This window comes from Gavialis gangeticus, unplaced genomic scaffold (genome assembly GCF_001723915.1).
Source record: "Gavialis gangeticus isolate Ggan-Ray unplaced genomic scaffold, GavGan_comp1, whole genome shotgun sequence".
Lineage (NCBI taxonomy): Eukaryota > Metazoa > Chordata > Crocodylia > Gavialidae > Gavialis > Gavialis gangeticus.
In genome coordinates, this window is record NW_017728993.1 from 60,403,037 (window position 1) to 60,422,623 (window position 19,587).

A 19,587-nucleotide genomic window follows, 5' to 3' on the forward strand; every position below is an offset into this window, starting at 1 on the left:
CCCCCCCCACACACACACACTGCCACACCCCCACCCACACACATACCCCACCATATACATGCACTCACCCCCCAGAACTGCATCCCACACACTCCCCCACGCCACCATCACCCACACGATATACAAAAGAAAGACTATTTTTGACATATTATGGAATCACCTGTACATAAACTATGCAAACACATAAATTGGGACAAAAATATTTTTTGAAATCAAAATACGTTTATAGTAGATGTTTGACTCTTAGTATATGATTTGTTTTTCTTCTGGTTCCAAGGTGGTAACCCCCCCACACCCAGGAGCCCTTCCAGGGACAAGGGGAGGAACTTCCAGTGGCAGAGGTCAAGAGTTAGGGGGTGGGACTTTTGGTCCCAAGATGGCAACCAGGGGGTGGGGCACCTGCACCTGCCACCCTCAGCAGCTCACCAAAATTCATTAAGCTGCCCTCCAGCCAAAATAATTGCCCACCCCTGATATTGAGGGAAGGTGTAAAGAAATTGCCGGTTCCAATTGGATCAAAACCAGCAGTCAGCAGTATGGCTGTAGGTTGCTGACCCTTAGTCAAGATGGTGTGACAAGGCTGTTTTTCTTCATAGGGATTGTCAAGAGCTGAATTTATCATATTCCCAATAAACTCAGAACCATTGTCATTGTAACACTCTTACTGATGGTTTTAATGGAAGCTAAAGGAAGAGCCCTAGATTCTGAACTGCCCCATCAATCTCAGTTGTGGTTTCTCCAAGTCATGGATTGACAGTGGGAGATTATTTTGTCTGCACCTATTCTGTGAGAAAAGAGCTTCCTCCAAGTTTGTTTTCAGACCCCTCAGTTGCTAAATTTCTCTTCAGAATAGTCTTTTTGAAGCTGAGGACTCCTGGATTTAGGTGAAAGATGTGCTCCAACAGATCCTGGTGGAAGGGTATAATTAGTGCATGCAACTGATTTAGTGATTATTGATGCTGAAAGGACATCAAATCTTGGGTCCTTCTCAGGGTAAGAAGTGAACATACATTAGGCAAGTAATTCTCAATCAGGGTGCTGCAGCACCCTCAGGTGTCATGACATCCTTAAGTGTTCTGCAAGGTGTCACTCAGTATTAAGATTGGTAGGTGAGCAAACACCTGTACTTGATTCACAAGATAAACTCAAATTTCAAATGGGATTCATAGTTTCATAGTTATTGGGGTTGGAAGGGACCTATTAGATCATCGAGTCCAACCCCCTGCCCTGGGCAGGAAAGAGTGTTGGGGTCAAATTACCCGAGCCAGGTGTCTGTCCAATCTTCTTTTGAATATTTCCAAGGAAGGGGACAACACCGCCTCCCTTGGAAGCCTAGTCCATATTTTGGCAACCCTCACTATATAAAGAACTTTTTCCTGATGTCCAGCCTGAATTTGCTGTCTTTTAACTTGTGTCCATTGTTTCTAGTTATCCCTGACTGTCACCCTGGTAAACATCGTATCCCTCACTTTCTGCTGACCCCCCCACAATGAGTTTGTAGGTGGCTGCAAGATTACCACCTCTCAGCCTCCTCTTGTGGAGGCTAAAGAGGTTCAGGTCTCCCAATCGGTCCACATAGGGTTTTTTCTCTAGGCCTTTAACTAGACAGGTGGCCCTCCTCTGAATCCTTTCCAGGTTATCCACATCCCTTCTGAAGTGTAGTGACCAAAACTGGATGTAGTACTCCAGCTGCAGCCTGACCAATGCTGCATAGAGGGGAAGTATCACCTCCCTAGACCTGTTTGTGATGCACCTACTTATGCAAGAAAGAGTGCAGTTAGCTTTACGTATTACCTCATCACACTGGTGACTCATGTTCATTTTGGAGTCGGTTATGACTCCAAGGTCCCTTCTTGCAGTTGGGTTGCTTAGAATGGTCCCTCCCAGACTGTAGGAGTGCTGATGATTCTTCCTCCCCAGATGCAACGCATGCCATTTACCCTTTGTTAAACTGCAACCTATTCTGTTCTGCCCACCTCCCGAGCCTGTCCAAATCCACTTGGATTTGCTCCTTGCCCTCTAGCATGTTTACCTTCCCCCCTCCCCCCATAGTTTTGTTGTCAGCAAACTTGGACAGGGTGCTTACTACTCCCTTGTCCAAGTCATTAATGAAAATATTGAATAGTACTGGTCCCAGGACAGAGCCTTGGGGGACTCTGCTGCCTACATTTCTCCAGGTGTCAAAAACATTCGGACCTATTGTGGGTTTTCTGAGTTCTTTGCAACAGAATTGCTCTTTTTTTTTTTTCTACTCTTTCTATTTTGTTAATTCTTTTCATCCCGTAATAAAATTTATCGTCGGGTCTTTGACTATAGTTTGTATTACAAACACTTCTAGGTACCATATGGTATTATTAATAGCATGAGCTGAACCAAATGGGAAATGTAGTGCTCTAGCTATGGACACTTGTTGTGGCTCAGTAGTTTGGGTGGAAGGAGAATCTAATTCAAGGCATAAACAGTGCATGCACTGAGATAAAAATTTCAGGTAGTTCTTGAGAAAGCAACTCTAACTGTGCATTTCTTCTCACACAGGGACCTAGCAGCTCGGAACTGCTTAGTAGGAGAAAATCATGTGGTGAAGGTGGCTGATTTTGGCTTGAGTCGACTGATGACTGGAGATACCTACACAGCTCATGCTGGAGCTAAGTTTCCTATCAAATGGACAGCTCCTGAAAGCCTGGCTTACAACACCTTCTCAATTAAATCAGATGTTTGGGGTAAGATGTGTTCAGAGTCCTCATCTGTGGTAGCCCAGAGCCCTTATGACACCTGATAAAGGGAGTTTGAGGAAGAGGATGTGTGCTGATATCAGACCAGGTCACCCATCACAACACTCTGACTTTTCTTAGCATGTATATTCATGGGCGGATCTGGAGGAGGTGGTGGCATGGCCACAGCTCCCTTTCTGACCATATGACGGCGTCAGTAGCCAGGTACTTTAAATCCCTAAAGAAGATAAAAATTCCCCACCCCCTCTGTCCGGCACAGAGGCGTGTCCTGTCACATTCGCCCTTACCCCCTTTGCCCACCTGTCTGCTATTGCTAGAGTTGCTGCTGTTGTGTTCTTCCTGTCCCAAGGGCAAAGGAGCTCTTGTCCTGCTCCCAGCTGGTCTGGGCAGGGGCTAGGATCAGTCGGAGACAGTGGTGGCAACAGGTGGGTGGATTCCCTCTCCCTGTATATTCCCAGAGAGCAGGCCCAGGGAGAGGAAACCCATCTGCCCATGGTACTGAGCCCAGCCTCTACACTGCTTGGTTGAAGTGGCTCTGGAACTTCCTTCACCCCAAGGACAGTTGGATAACAGCGGTAGGGGGTAGGGGACATGCCTTTGAGCAGGGAGGTGCAGGGGATGAGAATTCCTACCTGCTTTGGGGACTTATAAAGTCCCTGACTGCAGCTTCCCTGGCATAGTCTGCCTGCCCCAGTGGGAGCCTAGAGGCTCAAAGCAGGGGGTGTAGGCACCCTGTAGTGCCAGTTCCTGCTCCTACAGCCCCCACCCATTTTGTAATATTCTACATGTACTCCTGTGTGTCTTCTGTCTCATCCCCTGGAGGCTGACATGAATATCTGCAGAAGAGACTACCTCAGGCTATATTCAGAACTATGGTAGGACTCAACCCATGGAAGAAAAGAAGGGATAGATGAAAACTGATTTTTTTTTTGTTCTTCTTTGCAGCCTTTGGGGTGCTGCTGTGGGAAATTGCCACCTATGGGATGTCACCATACCCAGGTATTGACCTCTCACAGGTATATGATCTGCTGGAGAAAGGATATAGGATGGAACAACCAGAAGGATGTCCCCCAAAGGTTTATGAACTGATGAGAGCATGTGAGTCTTTTCTCTTTTTTTTCCTCCTCCGTTTCATTTTGGGAAGGAAATGTAAGAATCTAGGATAGTGATGAGAATCCATAATTAACTGTAGAACCTTTTGTTTCTGATCTGCCCTGTCATGTTTAACTGATGTTGGTAATTGAAAATACTTTCACTGTCTGAAGGGTGTCTAGTGACCTGTGTAAAAAGTGTGATGTGCACTAGACACTGGCTTGAAACTAAGCATTCAATTCTGAAAATCCCCATCACAATTAGGACTGTTAAATGACACCCTTCGGTCCCACCAGCAGAGGCCATGGCCTGAATGGTACTATAACGCTTAGAATAGTCCCATAGTTCAGTGGCAGAAACACCTTGGGCAACTGTAATCTGGAAGCCTGGTCTATTTTGTTACATCTGCCTGCTCTATGGTTAAAGAAGAGTTTAATCTTCATGGCTGAGATGGCAAATAAGGAAATGTTACTTTTTAATTTAAAAAAAAAAAAAGAGGTGAGAAGGAATTAGTGTTGGCAACGTGGTAATGCTTTGTCATGGTTGAAAGATGGTTTCTTGATCCATCACCACTACAGCCTTGCTAAATCTGTCTGTGATTCCTGCTGAAATAAGCTGGGATTCCAGCAACTGTGTGATTTTTTTTTTTTTTTTGACATGCTGGCTGTGGAATAAGTGGTCTTAGCAAAAACGTACTCAAATCCTCATACTATTTCCCCTGCAAAAAAAAACAAACAAGATGACTATCTGTAATTCCTGCTGCACACGTTGAGAACTTTTCTACCTTGCCATAGGCTGGATGTGGAATCCCCCAGAACGACCATCATTTGCTGAGACCCACCAGGCCTTTGAAACTATGTTCCATGACTCCAGCATATCAGAAGGTGAGTACCCTTGCTTTTTCTACTCTTGTTTAAATGTGGTATTTCATGTCCATGGTGCTGACTACAAGATATTGAGGCTTATTCTGCTAGAGTCTTGCTCTTCAGATGTACAAAATTGTGCTCGTGTTTCAGTGAGATTAGACGCATTAAAAATATTCCAGTCCAATGGAAGCTGTATTTAATTTGTTTAGATATAAAAGGGTAATGGAATAGGTGTTAAGTATAAAATCTAGTCCATATTAGAAGTCTTTTATTTCTATTACAGAACTTAAGTATAGTCTTTGAAGGGGAGTTGAAAGAAGGGAAAGTACACACGTATGCAATATTGGCCTGTATTTTTTAACTTTAGAAATTGAGTGACTAAATACTGTATCTTCTTGCATACCACACACCCTCTCCCCCAAATAAGACATGAACCTTGATTTGGGGAAGGCAGAACAAAGGAAAAAAATATTTCTAGAGTTATGACTGCACAGAGTAGGGACAGAGCCTAATCTTAATATCACTTACACTCCCTGTCAAAAGCTGAATCTGTAGCTGTTGTTGAAGACTGGTGTTTAAGGGCAAGTCTGTGATTTTGAAGAGAGAAAAATCTGCCAGTGTGTTAACTGACACTCGGCTGCCTGAATAGAAATACCACTGCTGCTGCTGAGCAGTTGGTTTTAAATACACAGTGGAGCAGGAATTTCAGTGGAGTGCTTCCATTCTGCGGGGGAGAAGGTGGGGCATCAGTTTTGTTATTTAACATATACCCCAATTTTCAAAGGCTAATTTTGGTGGAAAGGGTGCGTGTGGTATGTGAGTAAATATGGTATGGATTTTCATCAGCGCTTATTATTGTTTTAACCTCTGGAAGGAAAGTGCTATTACCAGCAACAAACAGATGCACCTAACTTGAGCACATAGCTATTACACATGTATTTAATCTAAAATTTTGGTACACAGTGGGCATGTCTGTACATGCATTAATGCACCTTTGCTACTGCACATTAAATTTAGTACCTCTACGCAGTACTACATAAACGTACAGTAGCCGGCACTACTGCATGGTAGCAAAGGCGTGCACTTTTTTGTGAAGCTTAATGCTCAGTAGACTAATTTTTGCTGCACATTAGTGCTTTAGCATGGCTTTTGCCATAAGCTAATGCACAGTGAAATTAGTCTTCTGTGCATTGTCTTGTGTAGATGTGCCTGGTATCAAACAACAGAGGGCAGGGCTATTTCCATCTCCTAAAAAGCTTTGAACATCCTTTGAAATGTAAAATAAGTTGATCCATCCCCTTCACTACCATAAAAAATGCACCTGGCTAAAATTCCATTAGAGAGTCATTCTGCCCAAACAAACCCAAGCTCGGCAAATTCCCAGGAGTTTTATGGCCTTGCCTAACCCTTGTGTGTACATATGTATTGCTAGGAAAAATAGAATCTGCCTTCATTGTTAATGGGATGGTGCAGCCTGGAAAAGGGGAGTACTCTACCTCAAGCCCAACTTTCCTCTTAAAGGGACACGCTACTACAGGAGTATTTCTATGCCGATAAAGATGACTATTCTACTAAGAGTTGAGCAGCTTTTGAGCCATAAGCAGCACCTCAACCCCTGGCATGGGATAGAAGCTGCTTTTTGGGGGGGCTGCTGTTTCTTATTTTACAGTTCTCACTATTTTTTGTTGTTGCTGAACTTGGATGTAAACCAGTGTCTGAAACCATTAAGAAATACTATATATTTTTGCATGCAAGACGACACCAAATAAAACACACAACTTGTTTTTTGAAAAGCAGAATATGGGGGGGGGGGGAAGATTTATCAGGGTCATGGCTGACTGCATAACAGAATAAGTTCTCCTGGGAACATAGGGTCCAGGAATACAGAATCCCATGAGATAAGTCTGGTGAGGCAGCAGGAACTTCCTGGTGTAGCAGACTGTCTCCTGGGATGTCATTTCCTAGACCGTCCGTTTCCAGGAGGATTTACTCTGTCACACAGTTAGGCCCCAGACACTTGAAATGGCAGTGGCAAAACTAAATACTTTACTGTAAGTACCTTGTATAAGTTACTATAAATAAACTGTTGTTTTCACATCACAAGCCTCATTAAGATACTACCAACAAACTCATGTGCTGCTTCAGGCACAAGCTAATAGTGCTCAGTCAGTAGGTATGGCTGTGAGAGGGCTAACACAGGACTCCATACCTTCATATTTGAGCCAAACATAAATCACAGCCATCTTGACAGTTGCATAGCATGCATAGTATCTCCAGGCATGCCTCTCTTCCAGTGAAGAAAACAGCTTCCTTGCCTAAAGTGCACACTTCAGTTTTGGGAGGCTGATTTTTGGGCGAAAGGCACATATCGTATGCAAGCAAATATAACTAATCCTCTCCAGTAGGGGTCAGCAACATTTTGCAGCCAGGAGGGACTGCTTTAACAGAGCTTAGCTCTGAATGTGCTCCTTCCTCCCCCCACCCCCAGTACTGCCACTGCTACTCTTCCCTGCTACCAAAATGCTGCAGAAGCCTCTAGTTCTGTAGCCTGTAGGTTGCCAAACTCGGCTTTATATCCTTGGATCCAGTAGAACAGGGTTTCTCAACCAGTGGGTCCTCTAGGTGGGACTCAGTTATGGTGGCAAAACCAGAATTACCACAGCAGGACTTCTGGTTTCACTTTTGCACACTTCAGCTACTGCCCCCTCCTTGACCGGTGGGACCAGGATTTTTTGACCTTACGTAGGTGGGACATAAGGTGCAAAAGGTTGAGAACCACTGCAATTGGACAAGGGCCTCCAGTAAAGACTCATTCTTTTCCTTTCCTTTGCTAATCTCTGATCCCACTGTTCTCCTGATGCTCTTTTATTATCTCCTCCCCCTCACCCCCTCTTATAGAGGTGGCAGAAGAGCTTGGAAGAACAGCCTCATCATCATCTATAGTTCCTTATTTGCCCCGGTTACCCATGCTTCCCTCCAAGACTAGAACTTTGAAGAAACAGACAGAGAACAAGGAGAATATTGAAGGAACACAGGAAGCTGTGGAGCATTCGGCTTCCAGCTCAGCACCAGGTATGGGCAGTAAGAGTCACTGTGGCCATACGTTATAGGGCAGGTTTTCATCTGGCGTAAGTTATCAGTAGCTCTTTATTGACATTGCCAGTACTGTGACTACATATATGAACTGAACATGTGCACCTGTTGATCTCAGCAGGATGGTTTTTAGGCTCAACCACACTCCAGCCAGCCCTCGTAAAGTGGTATTACTCAATGAACCCCGTGAACATGTTGCACATATAAGTTAAGGTAGAACAAGAAAAAGTAATGCAGCTGAGAGTAGGCACGCAGATAGTAAACCTTATCTGTGTCTTGCTTTTTTTGGAGTAGTGCTGGGGAGGGCTCAGGATAAGGAAACACTTCTCTTCTTGGGGAAGCTGAGAGGGTATGGTATACAGCCTGGCATTTTTTCTTGATGTGTGAAATAGGGCATATCAGTTGGCAGTATGTGCTCTGATTTATTGTTTAGGAAACTCAGGGATTTCTAAGAGCAACAAGAACAGGGCTTTGAACAGATGCTGTGCAAGATTCCCTGCACTGCTCTCAGTTCATTGAACTGTTCAGTTGAATGACCAACCATTCATTTCAGGCTGTGTAAAGCAGTGGTCTCCAAACTTTTTTGATCGTGCACCCCTATCAGTAAAAAAATTTTTGAGCATGCACCCCCAATATATGTATATTTATATAAATATAAATAGAAGTTCTAATATTTTCTTCCTGCACCCCAATGGATTGTCTTGTGTACCCCCTGGGGTGCGCACACCCCACTTTGGAGACCACTGGTGTAAAACAGTTTAAGGGTTAGAACATATTAATAGATCCTACCACTCCAGCTTCACCAGCCTGATCTCTTACTGTGAAAACTGTATTTTTTTGGTTTGATAAACTTCATCGCCATCTTGAATGTTAACATTTTTATTGTTTTTTAAAATGATTTAGAATTTCATAAGCAAAACTGACAAACAGTAAAATAGATTGTTTAATTTATAGTTTAAAGCACAAGACCCATAAGCAGAGGAGAAAAGGACAGGGAGAGAAAAAAAGAAATAGAAACTAGAGGTGAACAACAGATCCTTGGTGTCTTCTGAACTTTTTCTTACGTTGAGTTTTCCAACTTGCATGACTGAGGTTTTTGTGTGTATGAAATTTTATTTTTCAAAGGATACTGCATCTGCCCAGAAATATGCTGTCTTTCAAACCCCAGGTTTAGGAGCACAGTACTGGAAAGGGCCTAAGCTTATGTCCAATTGTTTGCATCAACAGGCCAATGGCCACGCATCTCACCACAGAACATTTTATGAAGACTAAAGCTTGGACACCCTACAACAGGGGTGTCCAAATTCAGTGTAGGTGGCAACCATGTGGCCTCTGGGATTTCCCTTTCCCCCTGCTGCCCTTCAGGTTCTCCCTCCTAGCCACAGCTGCATAGGCTGCACAGGTGGCACACAGTTCCCTTCCCTCTCTTGCTGCATTGGCGATACAGTCCCCTCCTTGGCCTTTTCCTCACCATGCAGCAGTGAGAGAGGCAGCTGCAGGGGCCTGTGGGCCCATCGGTTTGACAGTCCTTTTCTACATTATGCCTCAGGCAAAAAGCAAGGGAGACAAAGCCTGCCACTGCTGCGGCAGATGAGTTATTGATTCATTTGCTCAGGTAATTCTAGGAAGAAGACCATGTCCTATGTTTATAGAGGAAGGCAAAAAAACCCTGCAGTTCTTATGAGCCTACCTGTGGAAAAATTCCTTCCTAACTGCGTATCTGGTGACTCATTTGACCCAAAACAGGAGGAGGGCAAGCTGGAGTTTTTAATCAGCTCTTGATTCCTATTTGTTTCCTTTCTTCAGGATTTATCAGAAGTGCACAGCCCACAAGTGGGTCTCCAGCCCTGCCTCGCAAGCAGAGGGACAAGTCACCCAGCAGCCTCTTGGAAGATGCCAAAGAGACCACCTTTACAAGGGACAGGAAAGGTGGCTTTTTCAGCTCTTTCATGAAGAAGAGGAATGCTCCCACACCTCCAAAGCGCAGCAGTTCCTTCCGCGAGATGGAAAATCAGCCCCACAAGAAATATGAGCTAACGGGTAATTTTTCATCTGTTGCTTCCTTGCAACATGTTGATGGGTTCTCTTTTCCTCCCACCCAGCAAGATTCAAACCTGGCCCCACCCAAGTGCTATGGTGGAGGCTTTGCACAGAGGAACTTCTGCAGCGATGATGGTGGTACTGGCAGTGGTGGGGGCGCAAGCGCTGGTGGCGGGTGGTCAGGCATCACAGGTTTCTTTACACCACGCTTGATTAAAAAAACACTGGGTTTACGAGCAGGGAAACCCACTGGCAATGAAGAAGCTTCAAAGCCTTTTCCAAGGTCAAACTCTACATCTTCCATGTCCTCAGGGCTTCCAGAGCAGGATAGAATGGCAATGACCCTTCCCAGAAATTCCCAGAGGTCAAAAATACAACTGGAAAGGACAGTTTCCACATCCTCTCAGCCAGATGACAGCACAGGTAGGTCCAATGACCTGCTTCCCAAAAGGTTTGAAGAAGGCCCTGCTGTGACCAGAGAGAGACCAAAAGCCAAGTTCTTGCCAAGAGGTGCCACAGCTCTTCCTTTCAGACCCTCTGTGGGGGAGTCAGCTGCCACAGAGAAGGATGGTCCAGGAGTAGTAACAGCAGCCCCTAAAAACAAAGAAAAAAACAGTGGTACAAGGCAAGGGACAGTAGAGGATGGAGAGAGACTAGGATGGTCCTCTCCAGCAAAGGCTGCAGCAATACTTCCAACCACTCATAACCACAAAGTGCCAGTCCTAATCTCACCCACTCTAAAACATACTCCAGCAGACGTGCAGCTCATTGGCACAGACTCTCAGGGTAATAAATTTAAGCTCTTATCTGAGCATCAGGTTACATCTTCCGGCGACAGGGACCGGCCCAGACGGGTAAAACCAAAGTGTGCCCCACCTCCTCCACCAGTTACGAGGCTCCTACAGCAGCTACCCACTGGCTCAGACACTGCAGAAGAGCAGAATAATACCACAGGAGCTCAGCATGGACTGGAAATGAGCGAAGGTGGTAAAAAGGCAGCGGTGGCGCCTGTTGGTGGAAAAACTGGGAGGCCCGTTTTGCCTCCACCTCAAGTGCCTCTGTCATTGTCTTCCACCTCCCCAGCAAAAATGGCCAATGGCACGGCAGGTGCCAAAGTGGCACTAAGAAAGACCAAACAAGCAGCTGAGAAAATCTCTGCGGACAAAATTAGCAAGGAGGCACTGCTGGAGTGTGCAGATCTCCTCTCGACTGCCATCACCGAGCCAACGCCAAACAGCCAGCTGGTGGATACTGGGCACCAGCTGTTGGATTACTGCTCAGGCTATGTCGACTGTATCCCGCAAATGCGCAACAAATTTGCTTTCCGGGAAGCCGTGAGCAAACTGGAACTCAGCTTGCAGGAACTGCAGGTGTCCTCCACAGCTGCTAGTGTGCCTGGGGCCAACCCAGTCCTTAATAACTTACTGTCATGTGTCCAAGAAATCAGTGATGTGGTTCAAAGGTAGCTACTGTCAATTTTAGTAGAAGAAAATATACATGGAGGGGAAACTTTTTCTGTACTGATGATTTCAGAAGGAAAGACTGATACTTGAGTGAGTTTGTGAAGTACCTCAGATTACTGAGTTCTCTCGTTTACAGGTTCATCTCAAAATATGGGGGGGAGGGAGGAAGGCGATGCTGGAGGGAGGGAGGGAGAAGTGGGGTAGATTGAAGCTGAAGGGGCAGAATGTTTTAAAAACTGCCTCACCAGAAAAATCTGATCTGCTTGTGTCTACAAGGGAGAGCAGTTCCTTACTCTTTCCAATGAGAGGAAGGAGAAGAGATGGTGGGTTCTTGTTTCGGTAAGGGTGGTTTTCCTTCCGATATCCAGAGTACCTGTGTGGTTGCAGGGCCACTTGATGTACAGATCCTCCCCTTTCTGCACTAATGCTTGCTTTGGCCTCCTGAGATAACAAGAGAAAGGCGCTGGGACTCTGCGGGTGCTCGTGCTGAGAGTTCTGAAGGGGGAGATTCCGTGTGATTGTGGAGGAGGAGGTCTAACGCACTGATGGTATTCAGAGCTGCTGGAAGTGGATGCACTAGCCCAGATGGCGTACTTCCACAGTGCTGTGGCTGCTGTAGTAAGAACTACAAAACAAGTTAATATATAAAACGAACCCCTTTCCCTGCCCACGCTATGACATCACACATTCATATTTTCATTAAATTTGAAGCTGAAGGGATACTGGGCAGACTTGCCACTGGATTATGCCCCTACCCCACCATACAACCTCCACTTGGGTTGGTTGGCTACTCCTGCTTCAGGTAGCCTAACATGGATGTTGCCTACTGGTCACTTGCAAGTAGTTTGAGATTCATGCACAATTTGCCAATGTCTTCTGATAAACTGTAGATTGTTGTAACTTTGGTACAGTGTTGGCTCCCTCTCCTCTTTTTGGTCACTTTGAGATCCATACTTGGCAAGGCACTGCCTCCTGTCAGTGCACTTTCTCACTGTTCTCTACATTCCTTTTTAGTATTAAAAGTGCTGACACTAATACAGTCCTCTTGGGAACCAGAACATACAACTTTACTGTCCCACTGTCTTCCTTCTGCTGCAGGTTTTGCTAACAGTCGTCTAAGTATCTGTCCCTTGATCTCACATAACATTAACTGCTGGTGGCTTTTTGAAAGTTGCCCACCTGTTCTGACTTGCAGGACTCTACCTCTTCAGGGCATCAGGCTGCACAGATATGAAAGGAGTGCAAGGCGGTGGTGGTGATGCTGGAACATAGAAAGCAGATAGCATTTACTGATGTGGAGCATACATGGATCTTCCTTTTGCCTCCAGCAGGAATGTCCATATATTAGTATATCAATATACTCCTCTGTATCTGAGGCTTGAAGAAAACCAGTGTGGCTCAGATATGTAGCATCATTGAGGATTTTGCGCTCTCTTGCATATTGACAATCTGCAGAATTGGAATCAGAATTGGAAACAGTTTTCCTTGCTGTTTGCTGCAGGCACATAGGGAAAAGCTGTAGTACCTTGCATGGTTTCAGGAGAGGGAAGCAGTGGGCATGGTGTGTGTTTCCAAGTACATGCTCACTAATGAATGTTTTTGCTTATGTTCCATTCTTTGCTGGAGAGCTGGTGAGGTTGTTTAAAGGTCTGACTTGCTCTGCACCTTAAATCTTATATTTTAGCTAAAATCTTAATTTTTTAATGTTATCAAACTGCTTTTAAGTAAAGTCATTGATGTTGGTCTGGGGGTGAAGTGTGAAGTTGAGGCCTGGCAGTGAGTCAGTAAGAGTAAAAAACTCAAGTAAGAGGTTCTTGAGAATTTGTCCTGTCCCTTTTTGAGCCTTGAGCCACTTTTGATTCACTGTCACCCTTACACTACAATGGCCTTAGTGGTAACCCAGAAACTGCCCAGACCACTCTTCCATTGCGTCAGTATAACATTGGCAAGTGGCTCACCCCCAGGCTACCCTGCCCTGTTGTCCTGTTTTGAGACCTGTGGTTCAAAGGAGGAGTGTCAGCTGTGCTTAGAGGGTTGCTGTCAGCCAACTTCAGGCCCCAGGTTTGAGGGGGTATTATTATTATTAAGGTCTTGCAAACAGTTTTGTTCATGCCTTCATGAAATTTGTCACAGGATAATGAAGCCTTCTGCCAGTGTCTGCAAATCAAAATCTCCTTATTTTATGATAAATCAAGTTTCATTGCTACATGTGAGCAAGTGTAGCAATGGAGTAATGCGTGTGCGTTTCTGAATATAACAGACCAGTTGAGCTTTGTGGTCTGTGATAAATGAAATGCAAAAAAAAGGCCAAATAGCATCACTGATGGGAAAATCAAAGTTGGTAGTCAGTTTTGGTCTTTTCAAGCTGGTAGTGTTGAAATGGGGACAGCGGAAGTGCAGCATGTTTAGTCTGTCTGCCTGGCACTTGGACCACATGACAGGATCTGATGCCTGTTTCTGTGATAGGTTGGCTATTCAACTGCTTCCTTCCAATGCAGACCCCTGTGCTTCAAGCCTTAGCACCAAGTGAGGGCAGTTTAGGGGGTGCTGCCTCAGCATTCCTTGCACATGGTAGTTTGTGCTCAGCCAGAGCCCAGGGTACCAAGAGCAGGTGTTGGATTTTGCCACTGTTATCTCCTGAACCTTTCAACAATTTTTCTATTTTGTCTTTTTATACATGTGCTGCAGGGGGTAGAGGGTGCACCTTAAAGCCCCCTGACTGTCATGTGTATCAGTGTCCCCATGCTGAAAAATGGTGGTGGGGGTGCTTTAGTTAAAACACCCCTGCCACCATTTTTAGCACAGGGACACTGATGCACGCAGTGCTGGAGTCTGCTGGAGCGTGGTAATTACCACACTCCAGCAGACTGGATTAATCAAGTCTGCCCTGACATGCTGTAATTATAGCGCGTCAGAGCAGCCTCAATGCATCTGTATAGGCGCCCTTTGTGTCTTTCAGTTACCTTGATCATAACTGTGCATTACCCTGAACAAATCTGCTGTGAAAGGATGACCTGTGAAAGGGTCCCTCTGTATTGCCTTGTCCTATCTTTTTCATCCTTAAAAGTATAGTTTTTAACTGTAGAAATTCAGGCTTTTTCTGCCTTGGGGAGCTAGGGGAACTGTCATTGCAGGAGATGGGCTGAAACAGGGCGGTTTTGAGGGAGAAGGCCCTTATTGTCAAGTTCTGAAAACTTTTTTTTTATTGGTAACATTTTCTATCAAGTGTGCAGATGCTGGAGCTTAACAAATGTCCTTCCGGATTCCAGCCCGTCTCAAAGTCCTGCGGTAAAAACGGGGAAGGACAGACTCGGACATTCCAGGCACTTCTGATGCTCAACTCCCCTGTCAGTCCATCCTTATCCACCATAGCACTTGTTTTAAAAAAATATTCATTTCTAGCTCCTCCCTCATACCACACGCCCTGTTTCTGCCACACAAGTCGAACTCTAGGGTGGGTGCACAGAGTATTTCTAATCCATTCTAGACAGTAACTCAGGGCCTCAGATTGCAGTCTTGCTGATAAATCAGTGGCCTTTTACTTCCCTATTGCATGTGCTGCAATAGATCAAGTACGCAAAGAGTGTGGGGTGGGGAGAAGATGCAACAATGGAGTTCATGGGCTTCTTAATTTTACACTCTTATTTTCCTGCAGGTCTTGATGTCTTATGCTTCCTTTTTGAATTAAAGGGTTGGGGAGGGAAGGGGAGCTGGTCCATTCAACCTGTATCATGTGTCTGCATTTTTGTACCTGCCACTATTGGATGACTCAGTTAAGCTATTGTTGATTTTTTTTGAGGCTCCAACTGATCTGTTTGGTAAAGATGGGGAAGCTGCTGTGAGGGGTGCAGAATTGCTGCCACCTCTGCCTACTGTGGTGCAGTGCCATGCTGTGTAGAGAAGCTTGTGCTAGCTCTGAACAAGTTGGTGTGTACACAGCACAGTGCAGATACCCTGGCTCCAGGAGCCAACCAAGTAGCTACATCAGCCTGGTGCTCAGTCTTAGCCTGGCCAGTGGGGCCAGGCAATGTGCAGTACTAATGCTGGTTTTAGAGCCAGCTGGGGTAGCTCTGTGGTACTGCATTGTGCTTTGTAGACATGCCTTTGGAGCTGTTACTCTGCTGCTTGGATTGCCCATTGTCCTCTGCTGCAGGAGAGCACCCACGGTGGGAGGAGTGAAATCTGTTTTCAGCGATAGGGGTCAGTTCCTCCTGTTCTGTCTCGGAGGCCACCTAGAAATGTTACAAACCCTCCCCTCTTTTGTTTAGGTTGACTTTCACTTGGCCTTTAGGGCTCCTAGCTGCATTAGCCCCTCTGCGTTCTTCATTGCATAGGATGAGTACAGTACCATATTACAAATGTAATGGGGAAGAGAGGAGTTTGCTGACCTTAATGAAAGGCACAGCCACTAAAATGAAGTGGTATTTGTGGGCAAGGAAGGAAGGGAGATTGCACACATCCTCACTGCACAGGCTATCTGGCTCCTTGCTCAGCTCGCTCTGGCATCGGCCTGCCACTATGTGTGAATCGGACAGGGTCCTGGTATCAACGTGGCCCAAGCAGCTTCTTGCAAGAAGCACGTGAAGTTCAGCACTTTCTCTTCACCTCACCCCTGCACAGTGGGGGGATACCCCTCAGGGGCAGCTCCCCTTGTCCCCTCTGTAGCAATGAAACACCGGGAATGTTTTGGCACCAGTCTCTCTTAGCAATTTTGAATTGTTGCACTCTGTGTCCTTAAATCAAAGCCATCTCCCTGTTGAATAATGCATCGTTAGTAGGGGGTTTGGGTGTGGGGGCAAGAGAAAATGAAGCTGGGTTAAGAACAGAGTCCTTGGAATATCATCAAATGTGGCAGTTGCAGGCCAAAGCTGAATGTAGGGAGGGGGAGGGCACAGCCTCTGGACTACAGGGTAGAGAGTTCCTCGACGTTCTGGTTAGGTTGACAGGATGCCTCCCCAAACCACCTGGGACTTACTGTAGTAAAATCCTGATGACAATGTGAACTCACTAGCAAAGTTTCCATGTGTGCTTCTTTGTAAAGCACATCCCATTGGGTCACTGCAGGTGGTGGAAGCTGAAGCCCAGTGTCAGGTCTTTGCACAGATACCTTACAGGTGCCTGCCCGTCTTTTGCCTGCTGCAGAGCAACAAGCACTGAGACCCAAGTCACTGCTTTGTTTTCACAGCATCATTGGTAGGTCAGTGCTCACTCATGTGGCAAGTAAGTGATTGCTGCTTCCCAGACAGGCTACATAGGAACTGAGGTTTGAGTAAAAGAATGCAGGTTTTGCCTGATGCCAGTCACCTGGCTTTGTTTGACCTTTCACTGAAGCCTGAGTAAGGGCCTCAGGATTTGATCCTGGATGACAGCAAAGGTCTTGGCCTGCCATTTGTGTTAGTCATTTAGAGCACTCTCCCAAAATGAGGACATAGCATCATTGAGGAATCTCCCTGCCCCAGGGAGCTGCTCAGTTTCTCTAGGGCTCTGGAAACTGTGACAAGCATTAGTGAGTCAGGTAACTTTTTCTAAAAGTGTAAGTCCCAGACTGGGTGTTGCTATTTGTTTTGTTTTAAGATCTGCAATCTACTGCTTCTAGCACTGGTCACAGATAGCCAGGGAATTAATAGATACCCAAGGGGCATGAGTAGAGCATGCCGAGAAGCCTCCCCCTTGTTCAGTGCAGGCAGCACACTTTTTTCCCAGTACATTTTGCAGCTGGGTTTTGCATGGATAGGCATGGAACTGCAATCTGTAGTAGAGATGAGGACCATTACCCTGTTTCATATTGGTAGCAAATTGCAGATTATGGAACACCTGATTTATTTCTATCTACAAAACTACAAATGACTATACCAAAGGGTCACCCTTCCCAAGTATGTGTGGGGGTGTGTGTATGTTGTACACAGGGGGTAAAGAATCTGATCAGCTCAGCACAGTTTGTAAAGATACTGAATTAAACTGAAAACACACTAATCACCAATCACTCTACCAGTGTTGTCAGTTGTTTTGTTTTTATTGTTACTGTAATATATTTTTGGTTGTTTTTCTAATTTAATTCTCTCACTCTATTGTCTGACTGTGAACTGCAAACAGTGTTAAACTTGATGTAAATAAGGCTCTTGGAGGGGCCTCTGCCTGTTGTTTCACAAGGTTTTGCCAATTTGCATTTTGTTTTAAATAAAGGTTGCAATATTTTATTGGCAAATGAACTCAAATGCATGCTGCTTTTGTTGGAGTATTTAAACGTTATCTCACAACCAAGGAAGTTGCATGCATTTAGCTTAAAACATGTGAAGATTGTTTTCTTTTACCTGTTTGTATACCAGCTCCACTGAAAAGGATTGTCCAGTTGGCACTCAGGATGGCAGATGCTTCTAGGCACAAAGAGCAAAATGATATTCCTCAATGCTACAGCAGTCCAGGTGCAGGGACTCATACCATTGGATTCTCAGCTGTGCTGAAATTATGCAGTTCAACTAAAATAATTCTGCTCTGAGCAACTCCTAGATCCAGAATTGTTTTGAGAATTGTTTCCAGCCACACCATTTGTGCTTTTCAAATGGAGCAATTAAATCTGAATAATCTACTACTTTCCCTCCAGTTTCACTTAAAACAGCACTAACCACCACAGAGATGAAAGCCAGCTTGTTAGAGTTTTCTGCTTTTTTTTCCCCCCTCTCTTCAGGTTTAAGTGATCAAGATGATGCTTTTACCTGCGGTCATGCTTTTTGAAGGTACAAGTAATACCTGTTTGAACTTTACCTGTTTGTTTTTTTTTTTTTTTTTTACAGTAGGTCAGGAGGAATGAGAATAAGTTTCTTATTTTTCCTAGTCTTCTGGTGAAGTGAGCAGGTAATGCTAAGGTGCCTTACAGCACAGGTGGAGTACCTTATGGAGCAGTGTGCCTTGTCACCTTTCTGTTCCTCAGACTGAAGTGGTGGGAATGAGATGAGTAACTATCTTCTCTTTAGTACATTTCAGCCCTTTGTTTAGTGAGGTGTAGCAAGGCAGGCTTGCTCTGGGCACTAATGCTGTTTTGACTCTGGAATAAACAAGCTACCTAGATTTCAGCATGGTTTCCCTTGACTGCAGCAAAGAAGGGAAATGAATTAGCAGAAAGAAAAAACAAATAGTAAGCAATGAGCTGGCCTAGTTACCTTCCCAGAACTAAAAAGGTATGTGGAGCCCTACCAGTAAGTGACAGGGTAGGTGGCAGTACTAGGCCAAAGTCCGCTATAGCTTGATGTTAGATGTACCTGCTCAGTCTGAAGCCAGAACACTGGCAGTTCAAAATGTAATAGATCAAAGGTCCACATACATGCAAGACCCAGGGAGCTGAACCCTGTTCTCGACATGTGCTGACTTACCTCATCTTCCCTAAAGTGGCTGTGTTGGAAGGGAGTTTTGACCCACTGGCCACAGAGCAAGTGTTTATTCACATCATCCCACTCTTCCTCCCCACCCACCAGTGCTGTTGACATTTTGGCTGGTAACCCAGACAGCAAACAGCCTTGCTCTGTAGTAATACTGACTGGCCAAAAGCCAAAGTGTGTAGTACATAATAAAAATCCTTGTCTATGAAAAACAGTTAAACCATGGTGTGCTGCTTTAAGAACTGTCCTTGCCCTATGTGTGCTGCAGAGAGAGGATATCTGCTACCTTGTACTCCAGCCAGCTATCAAAAATAAGGTCCCTAAGTCAGCAGCACTAACAGTACACTTACAGCAACAGCTAATCACAAGTGCAATCAGGGTGAGCTTTCTTGAGATGGAATTTGAGTCCTGGAAAAGTTGCCTGAATGGGATGATGCTAACCATGTAAATGAGTACTTCTGTCTCCAGGGCCGAGGTTTAGGTACCAGTTCTGGGTTTAAAACCACTAGCAGCTTTGTATCACTAATAGACTTTCCACCAGTAAAGACAACAGCTTCTAAGGGAAAGAATGTTTAAAAACATGTTTAAAAACAGCTTTTAATCTTAAATTGCCCCCAGACAACTCGTGCACCCTGACCTTGTGATCCCACACCCATACTCCTCAGCTCACACCTGTAGCTTGCCCCATACTTTGGGGTTTTATCTTCTGTGCAGGCAGGGAATCGTCTTTATTAAGGCTTAGAAAGTTGCTGGCAGATCAATTACTCTTCAAGACTGAATCCCTGAATGACAGTCCTTCCTGACTGGCTGTGCAAAGGTTGAGTAGCATTTCATTTGACTTGAGTCTTGTAAATGACTTACAGGGGAGGGGCTGAAGGAAAAGCACCACAGACATCCCCAGGACAGTAATTAGGATGCCCAGAACCAC

The 19,587-nt window shown here is 45.1% G+C and overlaps 1 protein-coding gene across 3 annotated transcripts in view; it reads left to right on the forward strand.

The window, feature by feature from the left end:
- ABL2 (ABL proto-oncogene 2, non-receptor tyrosine kinase) overlaps nucleotides 1-18,766 on the forward strand; it is a 38,051-nt gene extending 19,285 nt beyond the window's left edge. Inside the window, exons 7-12 of one of the 3 annotated variants that reach the window (XM_019501813.1) lie at nucleotides 2,536-2,720; nucleotides 3,678-3,830; nucleotides 4,619-4,708; nucleotides 7,589-7,762; nucleotides 9,590-9,823; nucleotides 17,972-18,766. In XM_019501813.1, coding sequence (XP_019357358.1) covers nucleotides 2,536-2,720; nucleotides 3,678-3,830; nucleotides 4,619-4,708; nucleotides 7,589-7,762; nucleotides 9,590-9,823; nucleotides 17,972-18,018 — 883 coding nt within the window. In that variant the 3' untranslated portion in view covers nucleotides 18,019-18,766. Of the gene's footprint in view, nucleotides 1-2,535; nucleotides 2,721-3,677; nucleotides 3,831-4,618; nucleotides 4,709-7,588; nucleotides 7,763-9,589; nucleotides 11,941-17,971 lie in introns of those variants that run through there. The other 2 variants (XM_019501812.1, XM_019501811.1) reach the window with 2 other exon arrangements.
- Nucleotides 18,767-19,587: the final 821 nt, after the last annotated feature.